General features: G+C 33.2%; 1 protein-coding gene across 15 annotated transcripts in view; it reads left to right on the plus strand.

The window, feature by feature from the left end:
• The window catches only part of PPP1R9A (protein phosphatase 1 regulatory subunit 9A), a 272,874-nt gene that overhangs the window by 174,994 nt on the left and 83,215 nt on the right, over positions 1–14,665 (plus strand). For 8 of the 15 annotated variants that reach the window (XM_019729733.2, XM_019729732.2, XM_074340744.1 and 5 more), the window contains 2 exons: positions 4,143–4,278; positions 9,207–9,272. In XM_019729733.2, the coding sequence (XP_019585292.2) occupies positions 4,143–4,278; positions 9,207–9,272 (202 nt within the window). The remainder of the gene's footprint in view (positions 1–4,142; positions 4,279–9,206; positions 9,273–14,665) is intronic. The other 7 variants (XM_019729737.2, XM_074340747.1, XM_074340750.1 and 4 more) reach the window with 1 other exon arrangement.

Consider the following 14,665-nt stretch of genomic DNA (forward strand, 5'->3'; position numbering starts at 1 on the left):
GTTTTCAAAACTAGCGTGATTCAAAAAAGAGGTAATTGGAACAGTGTGTACAGACAGTACTTTTAAATGCACTCAACCCTATCTAGATATTAATACATTATCTAGATAAAAACAACAGCAAACATTGACTAAACACTAGGTACCAGGTAATTAGTTAAGCTAGTTTTATGGATTATATAATATTTATTTGTTAAATTTTTATATTTATTTTACAAATATGGAAATGAACGATTAGAAATATTAATATTCAAGATCACAGAGCCAGTAAGTCATGTTTATGTTTCAGTGAACTTGTCCTATTAAAGCCATTTGTTGCTTTTACAGACCATTTTAACCCTTAAGTTATACTCTCACAGCATAACATACGGTGAATCCATAATTGAAATAAATAACCTTACTTTAAATTTTACTTTTCTACTAAATTCTGTATGTATTATATTATACATATACTGTTGTAAAGACTGCTTAAACATTGACCAAACATTTAAGAACATATAGAAAGGTAATTTGAAGGTTATACATTTTTTCAAATGGGAGATTTTATCAGTTTTGTTACAATAATAATAATAACAGTGATATCAAGTCATTTCATGTCTATACCACATTGTATTCTTTTACCACTCCTTTAGACCTATGGAGCAGATATTAATTTTAACATGAGGAAATAAGACAGAGAGATTAGTTTAGTTCCAGTTCTGGGTGTTTTTCTTCTGTACCATACTCATCAGGATGACATTCTATTATTGGAAATATGTACTATAAATTACACTGGATGACAAGACTTTAAAGGTGTGTGCAGTTGGGTGCTATAACGCTACGCAGAATACCTGCCTGAATGAAGAGATGTGTACTTTAACATAACACTTTTAAAAGTGAGTATATTTCATGAGATGAATTGTCTATTTTATATGCAATTACTAATCACTTCTGTGTCATCAACTGTGAAGTGATATTGAATATGAATTGATATTGTACAAATAGTGAATAATGTTAAATTGTAGGGGTAAATTCAGAAAGAAAGCCAAGCTGTGATTTTGAGCAACCACGCCTTCATGATTTAAAATGCTAGTTTCTTATGCAATATGGAACAATTCTTATTTCCTCTGAGACTTTGATTGTATGCATTCGTTCCTTTTAGTTTTAGCATCTATCAATAATTCTAGTTTGGAATTAGGGATCATGTTTTGATCATATTTTCCAGCACATCACACTGGAATTTTGATTAATTATGTAATTACATAATTTATTATACATAATATAATTTATACTAAAAATAATTTTCTGCTTTAAAATTTCTCACAAGATCTTTCTTAAGATTCCTTCATTCATCTTTAAAATCAACAGCAATGGTTTCAACTATTTGGCAAGTGGACCAAATCTTTTTCTCTTCCTGAATTGTGTTCAGAGTAACTTTAAATGACTTGCCTTGCAGAGGAAAGAAACTTCTCAATTCTTAGGGGAAGCTGTTAAACTAAAAGATCTGACAGTGGAATCCTCAAATGAGTTTAAAGAATTTATGCCTTAAATGAATGTGAATTGTAATTTACCTTTTACTTTGAGCTTGGCTACTGTGTTTGATTAATATGCATTTTGTATATTAATTGCTTCCTTTTATCTCTTGTCAACTTTATTGTAGATAAATGATACTCCCTCAAGTTCCACTCTATTATGGATCGAAAGAAAGATAAAAAATAAATCTAGGTTCTACTAAATCTACCATCCTAGGATATGAATTTCTTAATTACTTTATATTTGTATCCCTAGACCTGATTTCTTACTTTTAGCTTGTTGCCAAAAATATAATGAATTCAAGATAGTCATTTCTTTAGATTAGTTGGGCACATTAAAGACTTTATGTATCTTCCATCATAGAAACTAGAATATCTCCAAATGAAATCACTCTGTGTATCTCTAGGCAATTCAGAGCTCATATTCTAGAATCATAGGAAACAAAGCAAGGATGTCTACTCTTATACCCTCTTAACATATACTAGAAGTCTTAGTGCAATAAAGCAGTAAGTAAATAGGTAGACAAACAAGCACATAAATATATAGCTAGGAAAGGAAGGAAAAAATGTCTTTCTTCATAGTGGATATGATCTTTTATATAGGAAATTCTAAGGAGTATATAAAAAAAAAACTACTATGATTAATAAATGAGTTTAACAAGATCCCAGAATACAAAGCCAGTATTCAAAAATCAATTGTATTTCTATACTCTAGCAACAATCAGAAACTGAAATTTTAAGATCAGTACCACTTATAATAACTTGAGAAAACATGAAATAGAGAGAAGTTTAACAAACTATGAGACGTGATGGTGAGAAGGTAAAGGAGCTTCAACTTTCATGTATTGCTAGTAATGCAAAGTGGTACCACCACTTTGAAAAACATTTGGCGATTTCTTTAAAAGTTAAATGTACACTTGACATCTGACATTAATTCCACTATTAGTTATTTGACTAAGAGAAATGAAAATTTATGTCCCGAGGAAGACTGCACTCAAATGTTTATAGTAAGTTTACTCATAATATACAAAATCCAATCCAAATACCTCTCAGTAGAAGAAGTAAATAAACCAAATATAGTACATCTGGTACAATGAACTACTATTCAGTGATAAAAAGGAACAAATTACTGATGCTTGGAACAACATGGATAAATCTCCAAAACATTGTAATGAGCCAAAGAAGTCAAACAATGTGTGATTCCATTTATATTAAACTCTAGAAAAGAGAAATCTAATATGGCCCAAAGTGAGGATGATTCACTGGAAAGGGAAATAGTATATTTTGGGTTGATAGAAATGTTCTATATCTTTATTGATGTGGTGATTCCAGGTTTATACATTTGTCAAACTTATTGATCTATACATTTAAAATAGATGTACTATATTGTGTGTGAATTATACCTGAATAAAGATGAACGTTTTAGTATTGACAAATGCAATTTTTGTTGATTCCCAAAGGAAAATAACTCAAATGTTAAATGAACATTGACACGTAATATCAAAGTTAAGTCCTGTTTGAAACTTCATAAAAATATTTATAGAAAGACAATTATTAACATTTAAATATAAAAAATTGGACCTTTAGGGTACTTGTACAGAGAATGCTTAAGTATTTCATTTAAAATGCAGCAATATATTATAATCATAGAAAAGCATCAATTAAGTATAAAACAACTAAGTCACATCCAAAATAATGATGTTAAAGCATATATATATAGAAATTATATCATGGAGATATATTATTTGTATTTTCAGACAAATAGGACCATATAGTAGTGTGAAAAGACGTGAAGTGAATATTCGTATGTTAAGCAAAACACAGTGTTAATGAGGATGTATGATATGTGACTGTAACTTGCGATAAATGACTTCCTTGTTTTTTTCTTTATACCTTTTCTTATTTTTCAGGAATTAATATCAACAGATATTTCCCATAGTTCCTTTATTATGTGAAGCCACACCCCTCCTCATACCATCTTTCTCCAAAACAAGTGAATTCACTACTTCTCCTTTTTTTAAAATTTTCAGTTTTAAGCCGAAACAAGTACATTTGTTTCCCCCATTTTTCTTATCTCCAAAGTTACAATAACTTAGCAAAATTTACTGCCTCTCTCTCTCTCTCTCTCTCTCTCTCTCTCTCTCTCTCTCTCTATATATATATATATATATATATATATATATATATATATAACCTCAAAAACTTTGAAGCAGTTTTTGCATTATAAAGAGGACATTATGGAAATGATTCTTAAGTTCAATGGTACAGGAAATTATGAGTTTGCTTCCATATGTAGGGCATCAAAAATGTGTAAAGTTCTGTAGAATGTGTTACATCTGTTTTGTCTTCTCCCAAGGTAATAATTTTTTTTATGATCCTTTGCTTTTTTCCTTTCTTTTCCTTTGGGCTGTGTCTGCAAAAATCACTCTAATAGCTCAGCTAACCTCTCCTGCCACCCAGGCCTGCCATTTCAAGTATATAGGTGATATTGTTTTTTTTATTTTGTTTTGTTTTGTTTTGTTTTTTTGAGATTTGATGGATCCTGATGAGATATTATCACGCTTGTTTACTTTTCTTAGCACTCCTTTTCACTGGAGAGTCTAACTGTATTTGTTTTCTTTACCCTTCCAATAGATTTGTTATTGGGCGAGAAAAACCAGGCCAAGTGAGTGAGGTTGCCCAGTTGATAAGCCAGACGCTGGAACAGGAAAGGCGCCAGAGAGAGCTGCTGGAGCAGCACTACGCCCAGTATGACGCTGATGACGACGAGGTACATAGCCCTTGCAAACGTTCTCCTTCCTGCTTCTCTTCTCACTGCATTCCTACTTTATAAAACTCTCTCTATTGTAGAACAGTATTACAGGTTCTTTGCAGTTTCTCACGGAGAATGCATCTACGTTCAACCTCATGGAAAAAAAATATCACTTGCATTTGTTATTCATTTGTGTGTCAAGTAATAGTATCCTATTTACCGTATGAAAACTTTGGGAATCAAATCAGTCATCTTTTACCACACTTTTAAAAGAAATTCATTGAAACAAAAAAGGGTAAAAACACCAAAATGTGAATAGCAGCTGTCTTTATTGTTGGAATTAGGTGGATTTTCTCTCTCTGCTTTATGTTTCTTTCATTTCGTCCCAGATTTTCTACAGTAAGTATATAATGCTTTTTTCAAAAAATCAGTAAAGATTTGGGGTGAACAAAACACACAAACATACAGAGAAAAGTATTAAGCATTGCTAAGTGTTTTCAGGGTTTTCTTTTTTCCAGGAAGAGAAAGTTCTTTGGATCTGCTCACTGTGATTTGTGCTAACATAACACAGGACAAAGCTTTTCCACCAGCACGTATTCCATAGAGCAGATACATATTGGAATAATTTTGCATCCTGTTCTCTGTAGAAGATCAAGTGAATGAATAGATGCTAACCCCCAAGTGAAAACGGCTGTCCGGAACCCTTGTGTTTTGTAATATAATACAGATGCTGGTCTATTTCTAATGTAAATGCCAAACATACATCCATAGACTGGGACAATATGCTTTATTTTAAACATGCACGTGTTTCATTTCGGCATGTCAAAAGATCCATCAGCGATTTAGCTGTAGTAGTTCATGCTCTATAACCATAGTAAGTTTTCAGGTGAAATAAATATTCTTTATGCCAGCTGCTAGAAGGACAGCGCAACTTCCTGTGTTCATCCTCTGCTCCTCTGTGTATATTCTTCGTCCAGAACTTTTTTGGTTTCTAGCCAAGATGTGGTTTCTAGCCAAGAAGATTAATAAACAGACATTCAAATATGTTTCGTGTATTTTTAGTCTGGAAGGTTTAACCCAAATGTATATTAATTTTTCATGTGTTTGTTGTATAATGACGACGCATTCTCCATTTATTACAGTAGGAAATTTAAAACAGTGCATCAGTTCAGTTTGGATCAAAGAGTAAACATTAGAAAGTTTTCACATGAATGAATTAGTTTCTTAGAGTTCTATTTAGTTGGTGGTACTTTTTCACTTGCAGAGCTCATTTGAGATGGCGAGAATTTTTCTTTGTACTGAAATATTATATATGAAAATGTTATCTTGGATTTAGAAACTAAAAAAGCGATTTCCTCCTCCAATACTTGAACTTCTTTCATCTTTCCTAGTTTCCAGTTCTCTATGCTAGTATTTTGGGTTTTCTCCCAGACACCGATTTGTTCTGGCTGCGAGCCGATGTTAGGATGGTAGCATCATTCTCTGCAGGTTTGGTTTTTACTTGCTCACTATGCTAGAAAGGATCTGAGGTTCAGGGGAGTATGGATGATGTCAAGTGGTGGGTGGTGAGGGGGCCAAGTTTTCCTGCCTCTGGGGGCCTCAATGTCTCTGTCTTTAAAGCACAGAGATTGGGCTCCATCTCTAAATTCCTAAATTCCTTCCAACATTTATACTTAGGAGAACATCATATGGATTCTTTTTCTTTTTTTTTTTTTTTTTTTTTGGCCTGTTTTTGTAAGGAAGGCAGAGTTGGTTATCACCTGAGAGGATATTTTCAGGCTGAAGGTGGGTAAATAAACATTCAGTGAGAAGTACCTTGCAAATTGCCTTTCCCACATGAGTTTATGTAATCTTTATAACAAACAGAAAAGACCTTTTTTTTCCTAGAAATGCAGCAAATGACGCTTTTTCTAGTGGTCCAGCTAGTAGTTGGCAAATTTAGAATGGGAATTATAGGGTGTTCCTGGCTCCAGAGCCTGGACGCTACCACATTGCCGTTTTTGAATGGAGTGGACTAATGGCGCTTCCGTCTGTGTTCAGGTACACACAGAAAAACTCGGTAACAAGAGATGTTGGAAAGAGGATTCCTGTTTTGGGTGATGCAATTTCGTGTACTACTTAGGTTCTGTGATTCTTTGTTCTGTATTTCTAATAGTAGGGGAATCAAATACTTGGATAATTTTTTTTCCCTTTAGGCAAATACTTAATCCATAAAAGTAGCCTGTGAAAGTAGGGCTTAAAGGGAAGAATAATGGAGAATACAAATATTTTACAAAAAGCTAGAGTTCAGCTAAGTTAAATGTTTTCTTCTGTCTGCAAGTTGTAGAAATAGAAATCAGGTGCTATGCTACCCCAAGTAATCTTCGCTGCATTGAAATGGTCAGTGAGCTTTCTCCTCTCTCTCTCATGTTCCTCTCTGACTTGTTTCTCTCTTTCTTGTGTGGTACATACATACATACCGCCTCACCAAAATAGGCTCAGCTGAAATCAACTATTAATTTTCTGTGCATAGGAATGCTGAAAGCTGTAAAAAGGATGAAAATGTACTCTCTTACAAACATTTTATCTATTTGACTTAAATTCATTTTTCACTAATTTTGCCAAATATTTTTACATTGATTTGAGTTATATTCCTAGTTTTTATTACTAGCCCTCTCCCTATTCATAGAAAGTAAAATGTACAAGAGACATAATAGAAATAAGAACTAATTATCCAATGGGTAAATGAATAGTCCTTGAATAATTTAGTTAATTTTATATGCACTTGAGCAGTTTATTGATGTACATACATATCTTGATTAATCCTGAATTGTGTAATTAGTCACCTGGTTTCTCACTTTTCTTATTAGTTGTAGAGCCATCTTTAGATTTCAAAGTTAGAATCATTTTTGTTTGATAGTATTCCCTGTGACATTCCCTGAGCCAACCAGGAAAGCCTCTAATTCAATGCAGAACAACCAAGATCATCCAAGTAATTTCCAGAGCCAGTACTCAGATGTGCAATGTCTACTGAAGGATAGATAGCTTCTAGTTTGGGTCAAATCATCCAAAGTTGATTCTAAATTGGAACTAGTCACATTGACAGAGGAGAGTTGCTTGCTTGAATTGCCTACAGGGAAAACATTGCAACGTAAGAATTATATCTTGAAACTGTAAAAGTACAGTGGTCTTCTATAAGAACCATATTTAGGATTAAGAATACTTTATCATGTATTGTGTGTGCTTAGATATATGTTTTAATGCTTTAGGAAATTATAAGCCATACTCCAAAAGAATTTAAAATATATAGATAATCTCCAATCTCAACTTAAATGTCTGCATGTTTCTAGGCTTTTATCCTCCAAGTATTTAAACTAGAAGAGTTTCAAATAAGCAAACAACCAATTCAATTTTAATTTGTATTCCTGTTTCTTTCCACTCTGTTAAACATTCTGATGAAAAACCCAAAAAAGTTAAAATGTTTCTGCCTAAAGGCTGAAGAAGAAAAGGAAAGATCCTATAAAGAAGAGGGAGCTATAAATCTGAACAACTGAAAAATTTTACATGTAGATCTATTATTAGTGATTGCATTTCTGGATTTAATAGAATTATTGTTTCCTTCCCTGCCTTTTCCTGCCCTCCCTCCCTTCCTCTCTCCCTCCATTCCTTCCTTCCTTCCTTCCTTCCTTCCTTCCTTCCTTCCTTCCTTCCTTCCTTCCCTCCTTCCCTCCTTCCCTCCTTCCTCCTTCCTCCCCTCCTTCCCTCCTTCCCTCCTTCCCTCCTTCCCTCCTTCCCTCCTTCCTTCCTTCCTTCCTTCCTTCCTTCCTTCCTTCCTTCCTTCCTTTTTTTTTTTCCTTTCTTCCTCCTTCTCTTTCTTTCTATTTTTAAACAATCTGAAAGGTAACCGTGGAGGATTTCAGTAAACCCTTCAGACAGTCAACACTATCCCATGAAATTCTGGGGGTATGGTAAATTTTTCAACTAGATTTTAATTTTCAATAATGAATTAAATCTCCTGTCATATTCCACAACAATCAATGTTTAGCCTTAGAGTGGTGAGATAATATAATTCTGGTGTATGTTTTGTGTTCTGTGGGTCATGTATGTATATTTTGGGTATCTCTATCAAAAAGCATTTTGCAATGTGAAATGCTGTGTGCTCAGACTGGACAAAGTGTGAACTGGTACTCTACCACTTTTTTGAGTTAGAAAATACATATGGCCATTCACATTAAAATGAGCTATTTTACGTGCACTTTTAAAATTATATGGTTATTTTGCTTTTGCTTCTTTCTGTATCCTCTTAACATGTAATATTTATTGCATTTAAAAGTCTTAGATTATAGATGGCATTTCAAAGTCTCTTTAAGTAGTAGTTCATCACAGTGTTAATTATCACTCCAGAAACAGAGGCCCTCTTTCTTAAAACATAATTTAATCTTTCATAATTTGTTTTTACTGCTGAAAATTAATATCATTATAACTATATCAAGCAACATTAGTTAATTTTTTAGAATCTTTTAAAGTTGAATACAATTTTGAGCAGCTGTCTACATGGATATGCATTTTTATGGCTTGTGTTAACATGTAATAATTAGAGGCAAAAATAATGGAAGCTATGGTTTGTATAAGTGTTAAAAGGTTTACAAGAATAAAATTCATATGTGAAAGCATTAAAGGGATAATATTGTATTTGACTCATGCTGTTTGCTGTTCCTGGTTTAAACAGCTTGTGTTGCGTGAACAAGAGATTGCAATTTTTATGGATGGCATTTTAATAATGTGAAATGATTTTATACTGTGTTTATAATGTTGAGAAACAAAGAGTGAGGCCATTCTCTTAGTTCTCAAAAGTGTATGTTACAGCAGGCACCGGAACTTCAGTGTACTTTTTTATCTTTTCTCATTAGGCTGCTCTCTTTAGTGGGGAAAAAGCCTTCTTTAATTTTTATTGTCGACTGTTTTAGAACACTGTGGCTGAATTGCAAGGAGTATCTGGCAACTGCAATAACAATAACAACTATTTCCTTAAGGTTTGTTTTCTGATGGAATGTAATGCTTATTATCTGTACCTTCCTGCTTCACGTGTGAAATTAAATATTCTATGTCTTATTAACTAGTTCTATGCTAGGAAGAACTTCTCCAAAGCTGTATGTTTTGTATATTGAATAATAGTTTGAAAATTACCATTTGAAAAATAATATTTAATCTTGAAACATAGCACATAGTTTAGATGCAGGTTCTGCAATTCGGACTCACTTCCTAATATTTAACCGTGGATGTTTTTAACCCCTAACACTTTTAATATTTTGTAATTTATATTAAAGGGACAAAAGATATCCAATAGCAAGGCTGTACGATGTTTGTACAATACAGTGTACACAGTGATTTACATTGTCTTTTTAAATCCATTGTTGTTTTAAGAAAATAATTTTTTGATACAAGTTCTTAAATTTTCAAAAAAAATGGATGCATATATCTTTAAATTATTGTAGTACTTATTTGCACAATTTATATGGTAGATATACCAAAATGTCTAAAACCGTATTGCACTGAAAATAATTCTCACTACCGTTAGCTGCCAGTAACAGGGATAGAGGAGCTTAAAAATGGAAGTCACTCATGTTTAAAAGGGAGACTGGTTTATGGTAATTAGAGGAGCCTGAAGAATAGGAGAAATATAAAACATTTTTAACAACTTGTTTACAGACTCCAGTTTGACTGGATCTTTAAAATCATTCAATATAATTACGTCTGTTGGTTTCTGATCCCCACATTGACAGTAGTGGTTATTGTCATTGAAACCCAGAATTATAAGGTACTTGGAATATATTCAGGTGAAGCCTGTATCCATGTTTGATTTAACCTAAATATTGTATGCGTGGGACCGCTGGTGTGTGCACACATATGCACACATACACACACACACACACACACAATCCCCAGGAGGTGGATAGCATCCTCTACTTGAAAGGTCTTCTTTAGAAATATTATTTGTACATAGAAACATTAATATTATAACATTGAGCATAAACAGGAAGATGAGCAGTATCAGTGGGAGACAAAGGTTAGAATATGCGTAGAAACCGTCGCCTAAATAATGTCATCTCCTTGTAGCTCATTTTCTTTATTTTATTTTGTTCATCATAATTCAAGTGACTTGAATGTGTTTTTTTGTTATTCTCTTCAATCTACCACATTGTGATGATATTTATTCATGAGCCAGATTATAAAACAAAACAAATGAACTTTATCAAATTCTTCTATGCAATTAAATTCCTCTGAAAGTATAGACTTTGTACTTCCCAGAAACCATGCTAGAACAATTCTGTATTACAGTGATGAACCACAGAGTTTGCAGTGTTAGACAGATGTCATAGAAACAAACAGAAATTGCAGTATTGTTTTCAGCTTTAAAAACATAAGTTGAGTATAATTTTTTTACTAAAATGTTCTGTAATATTAAAAGGCACAGTGAGAGATGGGCCTTACTATCTTGGGAAATAGGCTGACGTTCCCGCGGGCCATAGGGATCCTGTGGTTTTCCTATGCCTGCGCTCCTCGGCCCGTTTCCTCTACCTTGAATGCTGTAATCTGCACCGACTCTTGTTTGCCCTTCTATGTGCACTAATCCTGTTCGCCTTTCAGGGCTCTGTTCAGCTTTCATCTAGCTCCTTCACACACTTTCGTGGACTCTCTCAGCTGGGCTAGAGTCAATAGCACTATGTATATCTCTTTGTCATCACTCACCCATACATTTCCCCCACTAGCGTGTAATCTCTTAATGACAGGTTTCAAATAACTGATTGATTTTTAATACATCCAGAGATGAGCACTGCACTAGGAAGATTAGAGGAAGCCAAAAAGTTGGACTGAATTGAATCACTCAAAGGATGTTAAGATGAACATTTGAGAGTAGAATTAAATGAGGAGAATGAAATTTAGTTAGGAACATAATCTGAGACAGTGAGGAAACAATGGCATAGAATACAGGTGTAAAAAGAATGCCGGACCTTGTAAGACTAGAGATTGGAGATAGGGAAAGTAGTGAAGCAATAGTCTGTGTTTGCCCTTGACACTTTGGGATTTATCACTTTTCTGTGGTCTTTTGCTACCACATTTTAATTGTCCTGAGAGACCATGTATTTTCAAGAAGACCCTAGCTCTATCACACTGCACCAAAATCGTCTGCATGTAAAACAAGAAAAAATGAATATGTGTATTTAATTCCTTGAAAACCTTTGGGACCTTAGAAATAGCAATTTTGTGACTCATATTACATGACTTCTCTTTTAGTCATAACTGAATAAACACAGAATAGAAACAGAATAATCAAAATGGCCTAAATGGTGTCAAGAACAATATCGCATAGACAGCCATCTTCTCCTGTCCAATGTATTAACTCAGAAACAGATTTCAATCATAGAAATACATTTTCATGGGCAATAAAAACTAAATGGTGACCTGACCAAGGACTAATGTCCTAAAACTGCCTTGTCATGGAGTTTTGTCAGGTCTGATAAGGGCTCTACTTATTTTAAACTGATGTTGATGCTAGTAAGGGTGGTGGTAATTCTGGTTCTTAAAGGGGCCTTTAAAATTATTTTATTGACATAAAATTGACATAGAGTAATATGTGCAGATCTTAATTGTATGATTTCATATTTTTATTATATATGTATATTTCACATTATAATCAATGTTAGTAAGGAATAATTAATATACAATAAAATGCACCAATTTTAAATGTGTTTAGATTAACAATTTAATGAATAACAACCACCACAATCAAGATATAGGACACTTTTATTTCCTCAGATAGTTTCCTTATAAAACTTGGCAGTTACTCTCAGCCCAAAGCAACCCATCTACTTTCTGATACTATAGATTAATTTTTTCAGTTCTGGAGTTTCATTTGAATGAAATCATAAAGTGCATAATTTTTCATATCTGGCTTCTTTCACTTTTCATATCATATTTATCCTAAGTGTTCTGTATATTAGGATGATACTATAATTGGTATTTCTTTGAGTTATAGTGGACAAAGCTCAGGGCCCACCCAAAATGGGATGTCTAATTAGAGAACTTAAGCATAAAGCTAGATCCCCATGGGCTCCACTGCTCTATAGATGAAAATAGATCTAATCATCTACCTTAAGGACTGCACGGGAAATTGCCAGTGTCAAACCTCAGTGCTGAGTGAAAAGGAAGAAAAATTTTCTTTGAGAAATTGTGATCACAGCAGCCTGAATTTATGCTACCTTTTTTTTTTGGGGGGGGAAGCATATTCTTTCTTGAGGCACTCACCTTCAATCAGATCCTAAAAGTTAAAGTTTCAAGAAATATGAGCTTACAATTTCCAAGTACAAAACTCACAGGGAAATAAATCACCATAAGTAACAAATAGCAAAAGAAAAAGAGGGAGAGTGTTCAAGGGAGAGGGAAGGGAGAAAGAAAAGAATAATAAGGTCCACGTTATTTTATCAATCATATAAAATTGGAACAAATATCTCCAGTCACATATAACAGAGTCCAGAAGACAAAAAATGAAAGTAGTACAACTCTGATACCAAGAATTCAGTGAGTAAAACATGAAGAGTGTGAGATGCACAAGGTAATGAGGTATAACCCTGATATCAAAACCAAATAATAATGAAAAAGACAATTTATGGGCCCATGCTATTCATAAAAATAATGCAAAAAAACCCTCAACAAAATATTAGCAAACCATATCTAATAACATGTAAAAGAGATACTATGGCCAAGATAAGTGTAGCCAATAATGTAAGTATGGTTTAACATTTGAAAATCAGTCACTACTTGCATTCGACATCATACTGGAAGGCAAGAAGAGGAATTACAAATAGACTGAAAAGGAAGAAACTGTTATTCACGAGTGATGTAATTGTTCATTTAGAAAACCTCAAGCATACCTACAGATAAATTGTTAGAAATAATGTAAGATTTTAGCAAGTTTGCTTGATACATAAATAATATAAAATATAACATCTATTTTGATGTGTCTAGAGAGGGAAAATATAATTTATAAATGCCCTTGGTGAAAGGCAAAGCCTCGCCTAACCAAAGATAGGCAAAACCTTCATGGAGAAAAATAAATTTTATTGAAATATGTTAAAGAAAGATTAAAATGGACATGGTTTAAAGACTCAATAGTTTAATTCAGTCAACTTTCTCTAAGTTGATTTATACATTCAATGTAATTCCAGCAAAATAACTCTAAAGAATTTTTAAATAGAATTTGGTAAGCTATTACAAAAATATGTATGAAAGAACAATGCACCAGAAATAACCATGACATTTTACATGCCTTAGAAGAGAGATATTTATTATTATGCTGTAGCAATTTAGACCCTAGGGCAAAAGAATGGAATGTTGCACAAGGAGCCCAGAAACAGGCCCTCACGTATATGAAAATTTGATTTGTGACATCAATAACACTCTATATGAGTTGAGAAATGTTAGGCTTTTCAATGAAGGAAAAATGCTGAAATTGCAACCCCCATCTCAATCTGTACCCAAAAATTCATTCCAGGTGGATTAACTACTCAAATGCAAAAAGCAAAACTATAAAATTTAGAAGACGTGGTAGAAGAATATATTTATGACTTTGGTGTAAGAAATGGTTTCTTACATGAGACAATTCAGAAAGCAAAACCTTATGTAAAGGAAAGAATTGAGAAAATTGACTACATTAAAATGAAGAACTTTGTTCATCAAAAGAATATCTTTTTAAAAGCAAGAAGACAAACCAGAAGGTGGAAGTAAATATTTGAGAAATAAATAACAAAATGAATTATATAAAAATTTTTGTGAGCCAATAATAAGTATATACAGGCCATTGGCTTGAACAGTCACATCATAAGAGAGGAAATCTCAGTGGCCAATGAACATATGAAAAGATGCCCTACCATATTAGCAATTAGGATGTGAAAATTAAAAACCAAAATGAAATATTTCATACCTCCTGAATTGATTTAAATAGGATATTCTAAGTTTTGGTGAGGATGGGGAGTAAAAGGACCTCTTATTCTCTGCACATAGAAATATAAATTGGCTCATTGACTTTACCATTAAAAGCAAAAAGGCACAGAAGAATACAAACAATATGATTTCATTTACATGAAGTTTAAAATCATGTAAAAGTAAATGACACATTGCTTAGTTATACTAAAATGCAATAAAACTAGAGAAAAGTAAGAATGATAAAATTCAGCAGGATTACTTGTAGAGCAAGCTCTTTAAATAGAATCAGGGAGGTACTCCCAGAGGACCATATTTAAAATGTGGTGGTACTGCTCCTTTTCTTGAACTAGATTGTTAGTTGATTGGTGGTGGTTATGTCATTGGTCATTATACTTTCTATATGTTACATAAATACTCTCTGTGTCAGCTCAGTATTTAATGA

Source organism: Rhinolophus sinicus, linkage group LG09 (assembly GCF_036562045.2).
Source record: "Rhinolophus sinicus isolate RSC01 linkage group LG09, ASM3656204v1, whole genome shotgun sequence".
Classification (NCBI taxonomy): domain Eukaryota; kingdom Metazoa; phylum Chordata; class Mammalia; order Chiroptera; family Rhinolophidae; genus Rhinolophus; species Rhinolophus sinicus.